The sequence below is a fragment of the Doryrhamphus excisus genome, linkage group LG21 (assembly GCF_037039965.1).
Source record: "Doryrhamphus excisus strain RoL-2023G ecotype Guam linkage group LG21, RoL_Dexc_Guam_v1.1, whole genome shotgun sequence".
Classification (NCBI taxonomy): Eukaryota; Metazoa; Chordata; class Actinopteri; order Syngnathiformes; family Syngnathidae; genus Doryrhamphus; species Doryrhamphus excisus.
This window is the reverse complement of record NC_136377.1, coordinates 1,549,771-1,572,406: the sequence shown is the minus strand read 5'-3', so window position 1 is coordinate 1,572,406 and position 22,636 is coordinate 1,549,771. Positions and strand designations below refer to the sequence as shown.

The window sequence follows — 22,636 nt, the reverse complement described above, 5'->3', positions numbered from 1 at the left end:
CGACGACCGAAGTGCTTCACGTCGAAGCCGTTATCCTTTCACTCCAACGATAAAATAAAATGTCGAATATTTGAGCAGAAAACCGACAAAATGTAAAGCTCAATTCTGAATGTTTGAAATGTTTGAGACTTGAAACCAAGCATCCATCCGTCCGTGACAGTGCGAGATGGGGGGGGGTGGGGGCATGGAAGGTGGGGGCGGCGAGTATGTTTAGTGATGATCCATTTGTTCCCTTTTAATGTCACAATTTGATTTATCTTTAGAGGACAATTACAGTCCATTGGAGCCATGATAGCAAAGGAGGTTATGGGAGTCCGCGATTGGCTGGCGACCAGGCCAGGGTGTACCCCGCCTCCCCCCGCCCTAAGTCAACTGGGATAGGCTCCAGCATACCCAATCCAATCCACATTATTTATATAGCACATTTTATAAACAGAGTTTCCAAAGTGCTGCACAGACTAGTAAAATAAAAGTAAAATAAAAGTAAAATAAAAGTAAAATAAAAGTAAAATAAAAGTAAAATAATATCCAGTGACCCTAATGAGGGTTAAGCGACATGTTTCTTGTGAATTTTCTTCTCCTAATTACAAGTTAGTCCCATAATATTTGGACTTTATTCTAACATTATAACTTTTTATTATTTTTTTTCTTTTAATATTTCAACTTTATGCTACTAAAAATAATGTTATTTTTCACCCACAATATTACAAGGTTATTCTCGTCAAAATTTTGACTTTTTCTCTTCAAAGTTTGAGGTTACTTTGTAAAATGACTGCTGATTTTTTCATTTTTCAGTGTTGCACAGACTAGTAAAATAAAAGTAAAATAATATAAAATAATACCCAGTGACCCTTGACTTTTTCTCTTCAAAGTTTGAGACAAACATATATATAAGACAAACATTTGATGAAGACAGAGTTCTTATAAAAGGCACTTAAAACCGCGCCAAACATGCTCTCTTTTATTGTGCAGTTGCATCATCACCTCTTTTTAATGTATAAATACGTCTTTGAGAGCGAGCAGTCGGGTTGAAAAAACTCTCAAATACGTCTTCGGTAGCAAATCATTCAATATCAAATCAGTCAATAACATTCATCATAAACCAACTGAAAAATGTATAATTCATGTAATGACTATCGGACAATTTCAGTCCTGGATGATCGGAATCGGAATAAGCAGCAGGAAACCTGATCGGAACATTCCGAGTTCCAAAAGAATGAGAGTTAATTGTTCTGTGGCAAAGTTTGTTTGGGGGGGGCACCAAAGGTGGTTCTTTAAGAGGGTAAATGAACCCATTTGTGCCGCACGTGTGCTAATGATAGTCTGCCTAATGAATCATAGCCCCCTAATTCTAATTAGCTTATTGTTGTCATCGTTCTAGCTCACCGCGTTCTCTAATTAACAGGAATTGCCAGTTCAGCTTGTTAGAAAGCAAGAATCGAATCTTATGCGGCGCTTCCACGGCGGGTCTCCATGTTGTCGTCTTATCTTGCCTTGTTGTGGCACCGTCCTCGCCTCTTCTTCCAACCGGCTTCTCTCGCTTTTATCCAATTAAGAAGCTTTTGAAGAGGCGGTACCGGCACTCCGTCGTGCTGGCTTCAGCTCTGGAGATTATTGCTTTATTACAAAAGGCGTCTGTAAACACAGTCCGACTGTTTGGTATAGTCGAAAAGTCTGTCTTTGGTTCACGGTATCGGACTTGGTTCGCTTTTTCCTGTGATTCTCTTCATTACTGTCGATTAAATTGGTGTACCGAGGCACAACTTTACTGAACACTGTTTGATCCACCGGCGAATATACAAGTGCAGAAATGCAAGCGACCTGACTGAAATCAAATATCTTCTTCAAAGTTTGGGTCGGGGAACCTCAAAATAGTATGGCCTAAATGACATAACCCCTTCTTGGTCCGCGGTGCTGCTCCTGAAGGTACCCGGAATATTGTGTTCCGGAGGACCAGTATGTAGTCATTGCATAACCAAAAGAAACGTTAGACTCTCTCTTTCATCCAAAAAAATGTAGTTTCTACCTTTTCCCGTTCTGTAGTAATCAGCAGTAGAACATACGTAGGTACGTTTCGGCTAAATGTCACTTCTCAACAAAAAAGGACGATAAAACAGCTTTTTGCAAAAAATGCATTTCAAGCATAACTTTCATTTGCCACAAATTTAGCTAAATGTATAGCCACAATATCCCAGATAAACAATTTTACCGCAAATTTTTTAACAAAAATGATTGTTGTACATGAAAATACACATATAAAAATATGAACTATTTACAATTTGTGTGCATGCATGCAATGCATAATGCTAATGTCTGCAACAAAACTCCTTTTTTACAACTCATTTCTACAGTAGCTTAAATTGCACCAAACATGCTCTCTTTTATTGTGCAGTTGCATCATCACCTCTATTTGACGTATAAGTACGTTTTCGGGAGTGAGCAGTCGGGTTAAAAAAACCCTCAAATACATCTTTGGTAGCGAATTAATTAATTGTTCAATACTATTAACTAAATTGAGTTTAATAATAATAATAATACATTTTATTTAAAAGCGCCTTTCAGGACACTCAAGGTCGCTGTACAGAAGATACTAAAAAACACCAATATAAAACACAAGATAAAAGACAACATACAGTAAACCTCGGATATATCGGATTCAATTGTTCCCACCGGTTTTGTCCGATATAAATGTGAATTATTTAAAGTGATCATGGGTCAATTATAATGAGGAAGGAAGACAAACATATTGAATTGTCTGCTTCATTTAAGTCATCCCTTTAAAGATCCACCCTGCTTATTCATGGTCTTTATTAGCATACATTTTGCCCCTAATATGATTATTACTATTATGGTGGAGGACCATCTGACCGGCGGTTCATGCTCCCCAACTGGCGTCATCAGTCACTGAAAATGAATGCATTCCATTTCAGTCAGAAGTAAAGGCATCCATTATGGACAAATTGGACGTTGATATGCAACACAGTAAGCTATTGGTCAACATTATTATTATGATGGAATTTAAAATGGCCTCGTGTTTGTTTAATAATTCAGCGAGCGGCAAAACCTTGCACGTTCCGTGCTGCCGTACCTCCAGATGTTGCATTCACAGTTCAAATATAATTAGCTTTTACTGGGGGTTGTAAACATGCCGGAGAGCCAATAAATCTTCTAATTGGAGCTGACAGTCGTACTTATAAACCTGGCACATTGAACGCATCAACCGGAAATGAGCTCCAATACGTTTCTCAAACGCACTGAGAGGAGGCGTCAAGTAGCTTCTGACGTGATGATACGTTAGATCAGGGGTCTCAAACACGCGGCCCGCGGGCCAAATGTGGCCCGCAGGACGCTAGTTTGAGGCCCCCGCCTTGATATGAAAGTTTAATGTTAGTGCGGCCCGAGCATGTTTGATATGGATGCTGTATGGCAGGGGTCTCAAACTCAATTTACCTGGGGGCCACTGGAGCTAGGGTCTGGGCAAGGCTGGGCCGCATCAGGTTTTCCAAAAAAAAACCAAAAACATTTATTAAAAACAGAAAAATATACAAACTTTTTCAGTGCTTTGGTTCCGATTTTCTACAATAAAAGCTCTGATAAAACATTCCACTGTTCTCAAATATCTTACTTTTTATTTTTCTACACAAAATAAGATGAAAATAAATAAACAAATCAAGAATAAAGAAAATCAATCAGTAATAAATAAATATAATAATAATAATAATAATAATAATAATAATAATAAAACAGCAAATAATAAAAACTTAAGAAAGCACATATAGTTGGTGGGTAGACAAATGATTTTTTTCAGATTAAAATGAACAAAGCATTATTAGAGCCCTGTAGACATGACAAAACACGACTATAGTCACATTTATACTCTTTTTATTTACAACATATTGCGCAACTGCAGGGTCTTGAGACACATGCTAACTCGCAAACTAGAGAGCTAGCCACCTAAACGGTAGCCTTCAAGTTATTTCCTTTCAACTTAAATAGCCAAAAACTTACCACTTCCACACGGATAGGGAGGATAACTATTAACAGTTATTTAACCTTTAACATGAACATGAATCAAACGTAATAATTTTTTCTGGGTACATGATACCATACAGCATCCATATCAAACTTGCATGGGCCGCACTAACATTAAACTTTTATATCAAGGCGGGGGCCTCAAACTCGTGTCCTGCGGGCCACATTTGGGCTGCGGGCCGCGTGTTTGAGACCCCTGCTGTATGGTATCATGTACCCAGAAATAATTATTACGTTTGATTCATGTTCATGTTAAAGGTTAAATAACTGTTAATAGTTATCCTCCCAATCCGTGTGGAAGTGGTAAGTTTGATATGGATGCTGTATGGTATCATGTACCCAGAAAAAATTATTACGTTTGATTAATGTTCATGTTAAAGGTTAAATAAATGTTAATAGTTATCCTCCCTATCCGTGTGGAAGTGGTAAGTTTTTGGCTATTTAAGTTGAAAGGAAATAACTTGAAGGCTCAGTCTCACCCAGACTCTAGCTCCAGTGGCCCCCAGGTAAATTGAGTTTGAGACCCCTGCATTAGATCATACGTGACGTTTATAAAGGAGATAATATTGCAAGTAAAGCAAGCGTGAAGGTAAACAATCTTTAAATAACCTCGCTTGGTAGCTCATATTCATCATCATCCATAATGACAACAATCTTCCAAGCTAAATGCTCCATCTTTTAACACCGCGAGTCCCATAAAAATACGAGGCATATGCATCATAAAATGTGCTTGAGAGTCGCTGAAGGGGTTTGAACATCATATTACGACCCCGCTGTAAACATTTAAAATGTACAATGATGCTCAAGCAGCAAAGACAAGTTTCTTACTTATTTGTTTACATTTCACGTTCCACGTACTACAAGACCATCTTTATGTCACTCATCAGGACTTGGATCCCAGCATCGGAATTGAGCGTAGCCGTTGATGGTGGAGAACTAATCACATAATTTGATACACGCGCCTGTAGCTCAGTGGCGATGAGGCTGACTCCCCCGTGTAATTAATCAGCCGTTTGGGCTCATAAATCATCACTCTGGATGATTTTGGTTTTGCATAAAGCTGCGCCACAGCAGCCGACGGGCGCTTGCTGCTCGTGAGCAAATGTCTTAAAGGGTCTTGGCAGGAAAAAACCCAGACTGAGAATCCGTTTGGGTAGTGGGCTAAACATACGTCCATGGTTAATATACAAGACTTAGCGTCTCATTTAACTCGTTTTCTCACGCTAGAATGTACGGAAAAGGAAAATAAATATGTGTTCATAAAAAAGTGCAGTTCCCCTTTAAGAGCTGAAAATAAAAGGTACGTTATTAGTTTTTGTCACATTTGACTCAAAGGAAGAACTCATGCTACCAAAAAGAAAACAATCTCTCTCTCTCTCTCTCTCTCTCTCTCTCTCTCTATCTATCTATCTATCTATCTATCTATCGATCTCTCGATCTATCGATCTCTCGATCTATCGATCAAGAAAACAACCTGACCGGGTCCTTTTTGACCCACTTATGGAAGGTTGGGGTAGTAACACAAAAACAAAAAATTCTTAAAATGTATAAAAGATAAGTTAAAAATGTGAACGGCATGATATCAAAAAGATGTTTTTTGAGGAATACCTGGAATATGAAATGATAAAAAAATTCATGACAAAGATATTTCAAGAAAACAACCTGACAGGGTCATTTTTGACCCACTTATGGAAGGTTGGGGTAGTAACACAAAAACAAAAATTTCTTAAAATGTGCAAAAGAAAAGTTAAAAATGTGAACGGCATGATATCGAAAACATGTTTTTTGAGGAATACCTGGAATATGAAATGATAATTTTTCATTACGAAGATATTTCAAGAAAACAACCTGAGCGGGTCATTTTTGACCCACTTATGCATCTAAGGGTTAAATACTGGCCTCTGTGGAGTAAATCCACCCTAATGATAAGGTAGTGCTTCTTACTTTATGGTTCAACCTGAACAAAAATGCTCCTTTAATTGAGTTTTTTTTAAGTGCAGCCCATTTTTGACTGACTGAGGAGACAAAGAGCAGAAATGACTTGAAGCCTCTGAGGTATTTTCTTCAATTAGAGCCAACTCTCAACGCTCCACTCCCACTTTGCTTCTCTGCCCCTTTTGTCATAGCGTGGTTACTCACTCAACGGGCTTCCGCATGACAAGCCGTGAGCTTGGTGAAGAATAGCAGAAACTAGCTGGAATATGGAATATGATTGGTTGCTAGAGCTGTACTTTATTGCACTAACTCGTGGATTAACGTCTGGATCTTTCGTTCATGTACTGTAAGAAACGGCAACAATTCTACTGTCGATCCAGTGGTCAAGTGGTTTTGGGACATGGCGTTATGACGGACAGGGAGGCACTCCAAGTCAGCGGCCCACTCCTGATCCATCCGACCGGGGCCTTGTTTTGTAGTCCCCGTGAGAACACGGAGCCTTAAGTTGAGTTTTTGACACAGCGAGCATCGTCTTTGTCGGCCACACTTTGTCGGTGACAGGACAGTGCTCGAACCGTGAGCTCCGACCAGCTAGGCAGTTAAGAGTCTGCCGGGCTACTCGACTAGAGTGCGAAAAGTCAATCTCTTCAACCTTGTCTTCCCAGAATTCTCTCTGGTTTCCTGTCAAGGCAGTCTCCAGTCAGGCTGGCTTTTCCTTTCCTTTCATTTGCTGCCTCGCATATTCTTGGATTTTGTTTCTCTCTGAAATCATTCTTGTGTGGTTCTAAATATAATACTAAAAATATCATACAAGTGATTATTCCTAACCAAAATGGCAAAATTGGCATAAAAATGCATTGATTCTAGTATGGGTGATTTTTGAGCCACTTATGTAAGAGTGTAGGGTCCAGTCACTCGTGCATCGAAGGGTTAAACCATTTTATCTTCCATAGAAACATTGCAGGGGTGTCTTGGATTACCGTATATACAAATCAACACATATTTCTGTGTTTACAAAGACAGGACTGTTGAGACTTAATAGACAGATGGTTATGCATATGCTGTGCTCAAAGTGTCCTGCTGTGTAGATTCAAAATGTAAAAAAAAAAAAAAATACACTTCTATCAATAAACAATAAACTATCCGTTTATTGAGATGCCGACTACTGATTGTGTTGCATGAAACAAAATGTCTGCTTTTGTTTCCGCGGCAGAAAAACTCAACAGCAATAAATGACAGTTCATTTCTAGTCCAACCTCTTATCGTTCTCTATCAATTGAGAAATTGCTGTAATGTTATTGGTCCCTTCTCTAATGCCTCATTAGTAGAATGATTATGCAAATGAGGTTTTATCCCCGGCTTGTCCATCAGGAATGTTTTACTCTGTAATTTGGAGACTATTGCAATTTTGAAGTGCTTTATGAGTGGTCATAGAAGAAGACAAATATTATTACTAGTTACAAAGAGCGTTTATTGAAATGGAACCGGGCGGCATGGCGGTCGAGTGGTTAGCGCACGGACCTCACGGCTAGGAGACCAGGAGTTCGATTCCACCCTCGGCCATCTCTGTGTGGAGAAATGCTGTAAATGTTTGACAGACAGTACAATGTGAGCAAATACATGCCAGGCAGCACGGCGGACGAGTGGTTAGCGCGCAGACCTCACAGCTAGGAGACTAGGGTTCGATTCCACCTGAAACATATCCACCTGACTCAGTTTTCCCATCTGGGAAAAAAAACTACACATCAAGATACAGCGCCTTCGTCAGAGCAGTGCAAAACGGTGTACGTTTTCAGAAAGTGTACTTTGAAAAGAAATGCTTCTCTTTAATACAGTTGAAAAGTCAGCATTTCCAGAAATGCTGCAAATGTTTGACAGACAGTACAATTGCATGTGAGAAAATACATGCCAGGCGGCATGGCGACAGAGTAGTTAGCGCACAGACCTCACAGCTAGGAGACCAGGGTTCGATTCCACCCTCGGCCATCTCTGTGTGGAGTTTGCATGTTCTCCCCGTGCATGCGTGGGTTTTCTCCGGGTACTCCGGTTTCCTCCCACATTCCAAAAAAAACATGCTAGGTTAATTAGCGACTCCAAATTGCTCATAGGTATGAATGTGAGTGTGAATGGTTGTTTGTCTATATGTGCCCTGTGATTGGCTGGCCACCAGTCCAGCCACCCGCATGTCGCCTGAAGTCAAATGGGATAGGCTCCAGCGTACGGTTAAGAAAATGGATGGATAACAATCATGATGATTGGACACCACATGATTTTTAGATACTGTATAAGGGCTTATGGCATGAATAAAATAGAAAGACATATTTCCTTTGGTAGATTTAGTGTGATATGCTGGCGACAGCTGGGATAGGCTCCAGCACCCCCGCGACCCTCGTGAAGAAAAGCGGTAGAAAATGAATGAATGAATGAATGAAATGGAACCGTTTTACACGCCCGTGCAACTGTAGCGGAAAACGTTGACAAGTCTATTAATGCAGCACTGCAGATAACCTTCAGTCCCTGCAGAGGACTCGTACACAATTACCCGTGTGCTCAAATGCCTTTCTTATCTTATTTGTTACACCGTTCACAAGAGACGTTTTTCCGTCAGTCTGCATCATCACATGCATATTAGTGTAATGTAAGCACTTCAAATTATATTATGTTTGCCGCATCGTGTGGAGCTTCTCCAACGCTGGTGGTGTTGAAAAGCGTGACATTTTTTCATAGCAACGTGCATGTATGTGGCGACGGTTGTTGGGTTTGCGACCCGGTGGCCAAACATGCTGTCAGACCCAAATGTCATTAATTATGATCCTCCCCTCTGGCCAAAAAGCCAAACCTGACACGTCCACCTTAAACTTTCACAGCTACTGACCACACGGGGATGTCGACTGGAAGAAATTCTCATTTTTTTACTGCCCACAACGATATCAGTTGTTGTGGTTTAGTGGCTGTTTACATGAGAATCAGCTGTCAGTCACCTTTGGCGAGCCATCCAGGTGCAACTTTTATATACTTTCGACCAGGGGTCTCAAACACGCGGCCCGCGGGCCAAATGTGGCCCACAGGACGCCAGTTTGAGGCCCCCGCCTTGATATGAAAGTTTAATGTTAGCGCGGCCCGCGCAAGTTTGATATGGATGCTGTATGGTATCATGTACCCAGAAAAAATGATTACGTTTGATTAATGTTCATGTTAAAGGTTAAATAACTGTTAATAGTTATCCTCCCTATCCGTGTGGAAGTGGTAAGTTTTTGGCTATTTAAGTTGAAAGGAAATAACTTGAAGGCTACCGTTTAGGTCGCTAGCTCTCTAGTTTGCGAGTTAGCATGTGTCTCAAGACCCTGCAGTTGCGCAATATGTTGTAAATAAAAAGAGTATAAATGTGACTATAGTCGTGTTTTGTCATGTCTACAGGGCTCTAATAATGCTTTGTTCATTTTAATCTGAAAAAAATCATTTGTCTACCCGCCAACTATATGTGCTTTCTTAAGTTTTTATTATTTGCCGTTTTATTATTATTATTATATTTATTTATTACTGATTGATTGATTTTCTTTATTCTTGATTTGTTTATTTATTTTTCATTTTATTTTGCGCAGAAAAATAACAATTATTTGAGAACAGTGGAATGTTTTATCAGAGCTTTTATTGTAGAAAATCGGAACCAAAGCACTGAAAAAGTTTGTATATTTTTCTGCTTTTAATAAATGCGTTTTTTTTTTTTTTTGAAAACCTGATGCGGCCTAGTCTCGCCCAGACCCTAGCTCCAGTGGCCCCCAGGTAAATTGAGTTTGAGACCCCTGCTTTAGACAATAGGCATAAATCTTATGAGCATGAGTCTGGTCTTGTCAACAAACCAACTGGCACACATCTCATGATGTTTTATTCATAACGAATGTTTAGCTTGCCACAACATCATTGGTCTGTTTTAGTTCAGCACAAAAACACAGGCATTTACTTGCTTCTGGTGTGTCCCGTGGTTTCTGGACAACTGACAACATAATGTTGTCTGTTTTAAAACGGCGACTAATGGAACTGTTGCCGTATAAACCGGGCCTTAATTAAAAGGAAAAGTGCGTAAACGCTTCAAGTTCTGAGGATTTTTATCATCCTTTTTTTCCCCCGAGATGAGAGCGTTGTTGATTTGTGATGAGCGTGTGCTGCTGTCACGGAATATCAAGTGGTAATTTATGGTTTAATAGATTCAGCGGTGATACTTCCTGCTGTCCTGCCACCTGTTCGCTCGCTAAAGGCTGAGTCATTATGCAGAGAGCCAACACTCCTCTGCAGAGAGCAGCAAACGCTATTAAATTATATGCGAGGACGACGTTAAAAAGCCATAGCATTTCAGTATGTGGAATCAAACTATGGGATGGATTGAGTAAGGAAATCAAACAATGCACAACGATGAGCCAATTCAAGAAACAATACAAGCAGTTGATGTTTGCTAAATACAAGGATGAAGAGTCTTGAACCAGTCATGATGTGCTGTATATATCACTAAATTGATACTTACTATGGTACCCATTATGGCATTGGATGCTCATATCATACGTGACAAAAAAATAAATAAATAAATAATAAATTAAAAAATGTCATACATTTTTTTTACATTATTTTTTACATTTAAAAACATAAAAAAATAATAACACTATACTATACTATAATATCACTATATTGACAGTTACTATGGTACCCATTATGTCATTGGATGCTCATATCATACGTGACAAAAAATAAATAAATAAATAATAAATTAAAAAATGTCATACATTTTTTTTACATTATTTTTACATTTAAAAACATAAAAAAATAATAACACTATACTATACTATAATATCACTATATTGACAGTTACTATGGTACCCATTATGTCATTGGATGCTCATATCATACGTGACAATAAATAAATAAATAAATAATAAATAAAAAAATGTCATACATTTTTTTAAAATTATTTTTTACATTTAAAAACATAAAAAAATAATAACACTATACTATACTATAATATCACTATATTGACAGTTACTATGGTACCCATTATGTCATTGGATGGTCATATCACCTCCTACTTTGGTACGGGACAAAAAATAAAAAATAAAAATAAAAAATTAAAAAAAAAAAAATAAGATGAGAAATTAATAAAATAAATTAATAAATAAAATAAATTTGCTAAATACAAGGATGAAGAGTCTTGAACCAGTCACCAAATGTGCTATATAAATCACATTATTGACACAAAAAATAAAAAATAAATTAAATTAAATTAAATTAAATTAAATTAAATTAAATTAAATTAAATTAAATTAAATTAAATTAAATTAAATTAAATTAAATTAAATTAAATTAAATTAAATTAAATTAAATTAAATTAAATACATTAGGAAAGCAGGAAGTGAACAAATGTAACAGTTACTGATTGCAAAAGTACCAGATGGAGGGGTAGGATTTAATAAGCTTTGCTTCTTCCTACTCCTTTTGGACATGTGGAACTGGGAACTGATTATGTGATGCATTCAATTGTAATCTGATGCATGTTCAAATGAAATTAAACCATTACCATTACCATTAACCATGCAAAGTCTTCCATGTGCATACACAACTTCAACTTAAGATAAGATCGGAGTCTGGTTTTTGCCCATCCCATCGCGGCGTCTTCATGTCTGAACTTCAGCCCTCTGTGACAGTGATAAAGTGCCTTGTCTGTAGCCCCTCTGTGAAAAATGAGTCGCAGTGGGAGACCCCCGGGTACGTGAAAGCCATCCTCTCCTCCTGTGCCTTCCACTATAGGCTTAATAGGACAATTCATCTTAATCCAAATATCCCTGAGCCACTTGTACCAGGTGACATTTCATTTTTTAAAATATAACAACCTGTTATTTTTATTCAGTCAAGAAGCCACAAAGACCAACATCTGCAATCAGCAGTCAGTGGATGTCAAAGATAAAGAATTCATTTCAAGAAATGCTGCAAATGTTTGGCAGACAGTATGAATAGCCTGCAAGAAAATACGTGTCACAAACGGCAATTCCACAACTTTACAGAGTGAACAATGATATAATATATAATAAAAGGCAATATTTCCTTTACTATGTCATGATATGGTATCATAATTTTTGAACTATTAATATTAATATATTTTGTGGCTGTATTCAACCACAAAACAGGAATTCATTCATTTTCTACCGCTTATCCTCACAAGGGTCGCGGGGGTGCTGGAGCCTATCCCAGCTGCCTTGGGGCGAGAGGCTGGGTACACCCTGGACTGGTGGCCAGCCAATCACAGGGCACATATAGACAAACAACCATTCACACTCACATTCATACCTATGGACAATTTGGAGTCGCCAAATTAACCTAGCTTTTAGTTTTTGGAATGGAGGAGGAAACCGGAGTACCCGGGGTGGAATTGAACTCGGCTGTCCTAGCTGCGAGGCCTGCATGCTAACCACTAGGTCACCGTGCAGCTGAGATTTCAAAATTAATTTTAAAAATGAATGACAGTGCAAACCAACTTTTTTTTTTTCAATGAACCGAGTCACAAAAGAATGCAGGCGAGTTTTTTGCCCCACAGTTTGACGCTCAAAGACACTCTTGTCAACATTTCTGAGACCAAATAAACCACTGATACTAATTTATAATAATATAGTAGTCTAAAACGTGACGAAAAACTGGCTAGGTATCCAGAAGCCAATCAGACTCTGCTCTGTTTTGCAGCCACAATTTATTATTATTTTTTGATATTTTGTATGGCTATTGTCAGACAGCATCATTTGCGTCTGGTATACGGAGGGTTGCTGCCTAAAAGAGCACGGTCCCTGTCAGCGCCGTTGTGAGTAATGCACGTCTGCATGTAGCCTGAATGCAACTCACAGATCATTTGGATGTGCTGCTCGATTGAGACAGAAATCTTGCAGCTTGTCCAGAGATGTTAGCATCAAACCAGCAAGATGAGGTTCTGCTCGGTATGCCAACCTTTTTTCCAGCTTGTTGGTGGTCGATGAACATGACTGGCATGCACTTGAGGGGACTGTTTTTGAAATATTGTGTTGTATTTTATTATATTAAATAATTTTTTCGTGGTGGATACCTTTTCTATAATGTGCTGATCATACAGATAATTGTGTCCAATATGCTGATACGGCATAAGCTGATATCTCTTATGTAAGCTTCTATCTATCTGTAAAATCCTCGGCTCAGGTCGTCTAGGATCTTACTACCTTTTGATCTCTTGGATCCAGACATCTTTCAGCTCTCAGATCCAATATTGTAACCATTAAGTTGCAGTTTGCACATTACTAAAAGTGTGTTGAGACCCAGGAGCCGTCAGCACAAACGGGGCCGGTATGCCTAATTTGTTTGTGGTGGTGACATAAAAGGCAACACAACGTTGTAAACAGTTACAAAGTTACCCACCTCAATCATATCCACCCGACTCAGTTTTCCCATCTGGGAAAAAAAACTACACATCAAGATACAGCGCCTTCGTCGGAGCAGTGCAAAACAGTGTACGTTTACAGAAAGTGTACTTTGAAAAGAAATGTTTCTCTTTAATACAGTTGAAAAGTCAGCATTTCCAGAAATGCTGCAAATGTTTGACAGACAGTACGATTGCATGTGAGGAAAATACATGCCATAAATGCTAATTCCGCTAATTCCGCAACATTACATTGTGAAAGATGTGTCTCGAGAATGTAAACCAGGGGTCTCAAACTCAATTTACCTGGGGGCCACTGGAGCTCGGGTCTGGGTGAGACTGGGCCGCATCAGGTTTTCCAAAAAAAAAAAAAACGCATTTATTAAAAACAGAAAAATATATAAATAAACTTTGCTTTGGTTCTGATTTTCTACAAGAAAAGCTCTGATAAAACATTCCACTGTTCTCAAATATCTTACTTTTTATTTTTAGGGATAGGGAGGATAACTATTAACAGTTATTTAACCTTTAACATGAACATGAATCAAACGTAATAATTTTTTCTGGGTACATGATACCATACAGCATCCATATCAAACTTGCGCGGGCCGCACTAACATTAAACTTTCATATCAAGGCGGGGGCCTCAAACTAGTGTCCTGCGGGCCACATTTGGCCCGCGGGCCGCATGTTTGAGACCCCTGATGTAAACAAAGCACAAAACTACAGATCATAACAAAATACCCACTTATAAAACTGATATCCACAATTTTTAATTTTAACACCAATTTGTCTTTGTGTCCACAGACTCCGGTCATCATGTATGACGCAACAAGGGTGCCATCTCCAAAGGATGGTCCAAAAGGGCTGTCCAAGCCACAGGTCCCCGTAACAGGACCAGACTTGGGAACAACAACAGTAGGAGTCTTAACACCAGCTACGGCCCAGCAAGCTAAAACTGAGGAAGGACAGTCCGGCGCGGAGGAGGAGGAAGAGGAGGAGGAGCCAAAACCAGAACCGGTCCTGGTGAAAAAGCCCCAAAGAGAGATACTGGACCATGAGAGGAAGAGGAGGGTGGAGCTGAAATGCATGGAGCTCCAAGAGATGATGGAGGAGCAAGGGTAAGCCTGCTTTTAATTTCTAAAACTTGACTGGTTTATTGAGTTCCTGGCCGCGTTCCACAGCTTCCACAGTGTCGTTGAGAAGGTGACATTGATTGACATGAGTTTGTATGTTCAGGTGGTCCTCGGTTTATGATGTTTCATGCTTTCATGCTTACACTGAGGAAGAATAACACGGCTTATTAGCTCACTTTTAGGACTTCAGTGTGTCCGCCGAGTTACTGTGCGCCAAAGAAAAGGAAAGCCATCACCATGGAACAGAATAGCCAAGTCTGGTGCCTTCAGAAGAAGGATGCTCAAATGATGAAGGGGGGGCTGGTGTTTCTAAGTACAGTACAGAGAAATTTACCAACATGGCTAACAAAGATGGAATACAAGATGAAGGAGCTCCACTCGCTCATCAGACTCCTTGAAGGACAGCGACCACTCACTTCAGCATTAAAGCTCCGGACCGACTCGGGGCGTCTTGTTTGGCGGTAATTGAGAGAGCAGGATTACGGAATAGAGACGAGGAGAATAGATGCCAGTCATGAGACGTGATTAAGAGGGTGGCTGGAGCCGTGCCTGAGTCATTGTTGTGCCTGAGGACTCGGGAAGGAACATCCGGAATGATGATCACATGCTTGGAACATATTAGAAAGTCTCAGTCATTTACACTTGGCGGCACGGTGGTCGAGTGTTTAGCGCGCGGACCTCACAGCTAGGAGACCAGGGTTCAATCCCTGCATGTTCTCCCCGTGCATGCGTGGGTTTTTTCCGGGTACTCCGGTTTCCTCCCACATTCCAAAAACATGCTAGGTTAATTAGCCACTCCAAATTTGTCCATAGGTATGAATGTGAGTGTGAATGGTTGTTTGTCTATATGTGCCCTGTGATTGGCTGGCGACCAGTCCAGGGTGTACCCCGCCTCTCGCTCCCGAAGACAGCTGGGATAGGCTCCAGCACCCACCGCGACCCTCGTGAGGAACTGAAAAGTCAGCATTTCCAGAAATGCATCAAATGTTTGACAGACAGTACAATTTCATGTGAGAAAATACATGCCAGGCGGCACGGCGGCCAAGTGGTTAGCGCGTGGAATTCACAGCTAAGAGACCAGGGTTCGATTCCACCCTCTGCCATTTCTGTGTGGAGTTTGCATGTTCTCCCCGTGCATGCGTGGGTTTTCTCCGGGTACTCCGGTTTCCTCCCACATTCCAAAAACATGCTAGGTTAATTAGCCACTCCAAATTGTCCATAGGTATGAATGTGAGTGTGAATGGTTGTTTGTCTATATGTGCCCTGTGATTGGCTGGCGACCAGTCCGGGGTGTACCCCGCCTCTCGCTCCCGAAGACAGCTGGGATAGGCTCCAGCATCCCCCGCGACCCTCGTGAGGAACTGAAAAGTCAGCATTTCCAGAAATGCAGCAAATGTTTGACAGACAGTACAATTTCATGTGAGAAAATACATGCCAGGCGGCACGGCGGTCGAGTGGTTAGCGCACAGACCTCACAGCTAGGAGACTAGGGTTCGATTCCACCCTCGGCCATCTCTGTGTGGAGTTTGCATGTTCTCCCCGTGCATGCGTGGGTTTTCTCCGGGTACTCCGGTTTCCTCCCACATTCCAAAAACATGCTAGGTTAATTAGCCACTCCAAATTGTCCATAGGTATGAATGTGAGTGTGAATGGTTGTTTGTCTGTATGTTGGGGGGCGGGTGAATGGTCTGAAATATCGATGGATCTGTTCTGATGCATGTATTGGAGTTGTGTATTGTGCTTATGTAAACAAAAATACTAATTTAGGACATTCTATGACTTGGCTTCTAATACTTCAGACAATGTCCATGTTTATTTAGCCAAAGAACCCAATTTTCTGTGTGCCTTGAAAAATCCGTGGGAATCGTCCTAAAATGGCCGGTACTGAAAGGACTGGGACTGAACAAGCTAACCAAACAAAAGATGCAATTATTCAGTATCATGTATTTGTGCTATTTCATAAAGACTCGGTAGCTCCTCACCTGAAATAGAAACGTGGGGGTGTTCACGTTGCCTTGTGTCTCCACATCGTCTTCCAATCCCTCTAACTCCACTGCGGCAGATTGATGGCCGCGCTCTTTAATAGATGCACAACAGTCCCTGAGCACAAACGGCGGAAGCAGCCTTTACAAACGCAACACGGAGATAACACGGAAAGTACAACCCCTTACGGACAAGACGGCTATTGAACGCAGTCTCTGGGCGACGGCGGGAGTTAATGAACGGAATCGATGACTGCAATCACCATCTTTCATTTTAGCGATTAGTTACGGCGTAGATGAAGTGGCACACGCTAATCGATGCCTCTTGTCTTCCTGTCCTCCCAAATAACCAAGACTTTTAATGTAGCGCTGATGGGCTCGGCGCCACAGGGCTCAAATCCCACAGACGCTCCTATGAATGAGAATGAGGGCGGTATGACATTTTTACTCGGACGCAGTATTAGTCTATATATTTGACCACTCTCTGTGGTCCATCTTGTTATACCCGATGCTAACACGCTACCTTCACAGTTGCAAGAAGTGTTAATTAAAAGCCCATGTGTTGTTTCAGTGAGCACATTCACACAACAGCTTCTGACAAAGATCCGATATTTGGGCTTTTAAACTGATCAATTCAACTCTCCATTGATTTTTCCCTCACTTCTTTTGAATGTAGCTGAAATATTTCGCTGCTATAGAAGGTTTTTAACGGTTACGTAATAATTGGATTCTTTTCCCAAAAGATTTTTTTGTCCATAGATTACCGCCAATGTGTAATCCTGACTATCGACCGCCAATTGTCAGGCGGTGCTTGTGTTGGCGATTGTAAATGCAAGTACACAGTTTGTACTCGGTATTTACAAGACATTCTTTTCCCAAAAGATTTTTTTGTCCATAGATTACCGCCAATGTGTAATCCTGACTATCGACCGCCAATTGTCAGGCGGTGCTTGTGTTGGCGATTGTAAATGCAAGTATACAGTTTGTACACAGTATTTACAAGACAATGCAGTAGTGGGAAGATGGGAATTTTTTATAATATCTTTCTGGATGTTATGAAATTCACGAGGAAGTAATCTCAATTGGGAATCAGTTGGGAACTGATGCCCCAAATGTTCTCCATTGGACTTCAGATCAGAATCAGAATCAGAAAAGGGTTTATTGCCAGGTATGATCAAACACGTACTAGGAATTTGTTTTGGTATAGTAGGTGCAGACACATTTATTAAAAAAGAATGAAAAAATACAAAATATACAGAATAACAGTATAAATATATGTACACAGTCTGTTTTTTTTTTGTTATTCCGGAAGTGCAGTCTGATTGTTTTTCCTAAAAGTCCAAACTGGGCGTTAATGTAACGCATATAGTGAAATCAAAGGAATACGCATGGTGGTCAAAAAGAGTGACCTTATTCCGTATTTCCTGTCGAAAAAAATTCAGTCATTACCACACAGACGAGGGCCTTCAGTCATGAAGGATACCCCCAGTAACATCTCCACAGAACCGCCATTTGACGCCCATGAACCACCTGAAGCTCAATTAATCCATTGACCGAAAAAGTCCCAGGACCATGATACCACCACCCAAACATCTCAGAATTTTGTCATGCCAGTAACGTTGGAAACCATCAGGACTGTCAAATTTACCTCCACCCTTCAATGTCCCATGATCTGCAGAACCTCCAGATGCTAATACCACTCATACGATTGGCACAATGTCAAGGAGAAAGCAACTAACTGTCCCTTTCTGAGCCTTCGATGTACATGCAACCTTTTTTCAATCACCTCCGATGTCGCCAAAAACACGTAAGGACTGTTGTAAAATGTCAGGAAGCACCTATCACACGGTAATATGTCCTGTCCTCCACATGGAAGTCATGAATATTAAGTGTTTTTGGGCTTCTATTGTGCTGAGCTGTGACAGGTTCCCGGGTTGAGAGAGAGATTGCCCAACACAAGGATCTGATGCTGCTGTCAGACTTTCTGGACCATCTTTCAGCTTGTCCTAATCACATTCTCCACGCTGTCAGTGTTTGGATGGCGACAACTCAGGAGACTTAGAATCAGGATTCTGGTTAATGCATGAAAAGTAAACACCCCTTTTTCTTCTCTGGGATGAACTGCTGGTTACTTTATAAGCCAGCCTAATTCTGATTCAGCGCTTAGGTTCGATTCTTTTGACTGTCCATTGACATATGACGTCAAAGTTGGATTTTCCTTGTCGACTTTTTGGATGATTCGGTTGTCAACAACTTTTTTCAACTAAATTCCATACAACATCTCAGCTCACGTGCGGGCAAAGCCTCCCACACCTTGGTGACTCAGTCTTGGCTTGTTTCTCATTGAGTGAGCATCATCCATAATCTGAGACTTTTTCTGTAATTTTCCTGTAATCCCGAGAGGCGGGGTACACCCTGGACTGGTGGCCAGCCAATCACAGGGCACATATAGACAAACAACCATTCACACTCACATTCATACCTATGGACAATTTGGAGTCGCCTGGCATGTATTTTCTCACATGCAATTGTACTGTCTGTCAAACATTTGCTGCATTTCTGGAAATGCTGACTTTTAATTTCCTCACAAGGGTCGCGGGGTGCTGGAGTCTATCCCAGCTGTCTTCGGGCAAGAGGCGGGATACAACCCTGGACTGGTGGCCAGCCAATCACAGGGCACATATAGACAAACAACCATTCACACTCACATTCATACCTATGGACAATTTGGAGTCGCCAATTAACCTAGCATGTTTTTGGAATGTGGGAGGAAACCGGAGTACCCGGAGAAAACCAACGCATGCACGGGGAGAACATGCAAACTCCACACAGAGATGGCCGGAATTGAACCCTGGTCTCCTAGCTGTGAGGTCTGCGTGCTAACCACTCGACCGCCGTGCCGCCCGTCTAAAAATCATGTGGTGTCCAATCATCATGATTGTTATCCATCCATTTTCTTAACCGTACGCTGGAGCCTATCCCATCTGACTTCAGGCGAGAGGTGGGGCACAACCCTGGACTGGTTGCCAGCCAATCACAGGGCACATATAGACAAACAACCATTCACACTCACATTCATACCTATGGACAATTTGGAGTCGCTAATTAGCCTAGCATGTTTTTGGAATGGGGGAGGAAACCGGAGTACCCGGAGAAAAGCCACGCAAACTCCACAGAGAGATGGTCGAGGGTGGGATTGAACTCGGGTCCCTCGCTCTAACCACTCGATCACCGTGCAGCCTGGTAAATAAAGTTAAAATTTAAAAAAGGTAAATAAAATTTCTTAAAATGTATAAAAGATAAGTTAAAAATATGAATGGCATGATATTTTTTTTGAGGAATACCTGGAATATGAAATGATAACATTTTTTAATTACGAAGATATTTCAAGAAAACAACCTGACCGGGTCATTTTTGACCCACTTATGGAAGGTTGGGGTAGTAACACAAAAGCAAAAATTTCTTAAAATATATAAAAAATGAGTTACAAATGTGAACGGCATGATATCAAAAACATGTTTTTTGAGGAATACCTGGAATATGAAATGATAAAAAAAATTTATTACGAAGATATTTCAAGAAAACAACCTGACCGGGTCATTTTTGCCCCACTTATGCATCTAAGGGTTAATAAAGCCAATCAGCCACCAGTCCACGACCGTCGTCATCGTTCGATATCTGTCTCCTGGTCATATTTTCTTACAGCTTTATAAATTCCCCTCCTATTTCTCTTCAAACTTCTCTGTACCTCATTAGAGCTCATTACCGCAACCGGGTGAGAACGTGGGAGATGATGCGATGAGCTCAGTGTGGCCTTTTTCTCCGACATGTGCAGACCAGCATGTCTGTTTTATGACAATCTGTTAACACAAGAGGACGTATATATAACTGCCTCAGTTATGATTGTTCAGCGAAGCCGCATGAATTATTACTACATCCTTTGCGGAGTCGTCGCCACTCCTACTATGAGAAGCTGCATCGAGCATTCTAAGAGGGCTTGATTTATTCATCTGCATTCTCCACCGACAATTTCCATGATATAAAATAGGAATATAGAAGACCTGCAATGAATTTAATGCAGGGCCGCAGTAATCTACAGTGTCATCACTTGATGTCAGTTTGTTGAATCCTCTCTGGACAAGTAGCGCTTTTTCCAGGTTAATCAAAGAGAACATTCAGCGTGTCATACAGGTACTAATTCAAGCACGGCTTGTCAAGATCAGAAGCTGGTCTGCCTTTCTTTTTTTTTTTTTTTTCTCCCGATATTGACTTCTTTGTGCAAATGTGCGGCACTTACGACACTTGACAGCTTCCCTGCTGCAGTCTGGCTCGCAGCTTTTTGAATTTGCACCTCGCTCATTGACATTCACGCTGCCTCCCTTTTGACGCCGATAAGCAATCGCCCATGCTTGTCCGCTAACAACACTGGACATGTCATCTGATGGCGGTCTCGCTTACGGCGGTGTCTTTCTGTCCACGTCAGGTACACAGAGGAGGAGATTCGACAGAAAGTGACCACGTTCAGACAAATGCTGATGGACAAAGAAGGCGTCATCACCAGAGAGGGCTCACAACCTGTGTAAGTGTTGGTCTAGCTTCTAGCTTAAGCTTCTAGCTTAAGTTGGTTTAGGTTGATAAGAAAAACAAATGCATTCATGCTATATATGTTAATGATGTTTTAATATTTAAAAAAACAACATGGTGTCCAATCATCATGATTGTTATCCCTGACACTGCAAGGTCCCACATAATCACAGCATCTTTGCGTACGTCTCGTGAACTTTTCTTTCTTTCCGAGTTTTAGTTCATTTATCCATTTTTATGCTTGAAAATGCTTAAACTGTGTACGCAATGTTTATGATTTGCTTCAATATGCATATCTTAATCTTAATCTTAATATATTGTAACTAATAATAGGCCGTATTCAACCAAAAACTAGCTTGGCAGTCTACCCTAGCTAGTGTATCTACCGTATTTTCTGGACTATAAGTCGCTCCGGAGTATAAGTCACATAAGGCCAAAAATGCATAATTAGGTCAAAAAAAAACATACATAAGTCAAATTTTTTGCAGGTAATTTATTTTAACTATTTTATTTTAACTTTATGTAACATAAACACTTTTTTCATTTATAAGTCGCTCTGGAGTATAAGTCGCAGGAACAGCCAACCTAGGAAAAAAAGTGCCACTTATAGTCTGGAAAATAAGATATATACACCGTATTTTTTGGACAATAAGTCGCACAAGGCCAAAAATACCTAATTAGGTGAAAAAAAAAACATACATAAGTCGCACTGGAGTATAAGTCGCATTTTTTGCGAGTAACAAAAAATAAACATGAACACAAAAGGTGTCCAGTGTTTATGTAACATCAACACTTTTTTCATTTATAAGTCGCTCTGGAGTATAAGTCGCAGGAACAGCCAACTGAGGAAAAAAAGTGTGACTTATAGTCCGGAAAATACAGTAATTCACTAAAAGCATTGTTAAGAGGAATTACAACCACACGCAAAGAAAAAATAAAATGTCCATTTGATTGTCTTAAATCCTCACTATGGAGTTTATCTTTATTTTCTGACCCAACAACATCAGCAGTTGACCTGAGTAAGTCCTTCAAACTGTTAGTGTAAATAAGACGGAAAGTCGGTATAGCGGTGGTGCCGTGACCTTGTTGTCTGTAAAGTAATCACCAGTCATGGCACCCTGCTTCCGTCTCTCAAACTCAATGAATGATCCTTCCTCCTCTGCACCTCCGCCGGTCTCTGACATTTAGGAAGAGTACACTGAAAAGTGCAGGCTGCCTTCCAAGAATGCAGGAGGACTTATGGAAGATATTGATGTACATAGAGGAGGATAAATAAAAGCAAAGATGTAGGGTAGGAGTGCCGCATTAGAGTCCATTTAGGATTTTAGGCTCTGATGGAGTTCCTGCAAAATACTCTGCGAAAGCCTTGATGGAGAAAACCGGAAAAGGTTGCAATTTGCAAGGATGTCCCTGACACTTTTACAGCCCTCTGCACTCACACGGGTCTTGCACAAATAAAGACCGTAGTTGGCAATGGATGGCTGTCGAGACAAAAGAGGCAACAGTATAGTAGCTTGCTTTTAATACTTGTGGTCATGGTAATTTCA

The 22,636-nt window shown here is 40.5% G+C and overlaps 1 protein-coding gene across 2 annotated transcripts in view; it reads left to right on the top strand.

The window, feature by feature from the left end:
• The window catches only part of srrm3 (serine/arginine repetitive matrix 3), a 53,288-nt gene that overhangs the window by 11,215 nt on the left and 19,437 nt on the right, over positions 1-22,636 (top strand). For both annotated transcript variants that reach the window (XM_058087774.2, XM_058087773.2), the window contains exons 2-3: positions 14,195-14,508; positions 20,989-21,084. In XM_058087774.2, coding sequence (XP_057943757.2) covers positions 14,207-14,508; positions 20,989-21,084 — 398 coding nt within the window. In that variant the 5' untranslated portion in view covers positions 14,195-14,206. The remainder of the gene's footprint in view (positions 1-14,194; positions 14,509-20,988; positions 21,085-22,636) is intronic.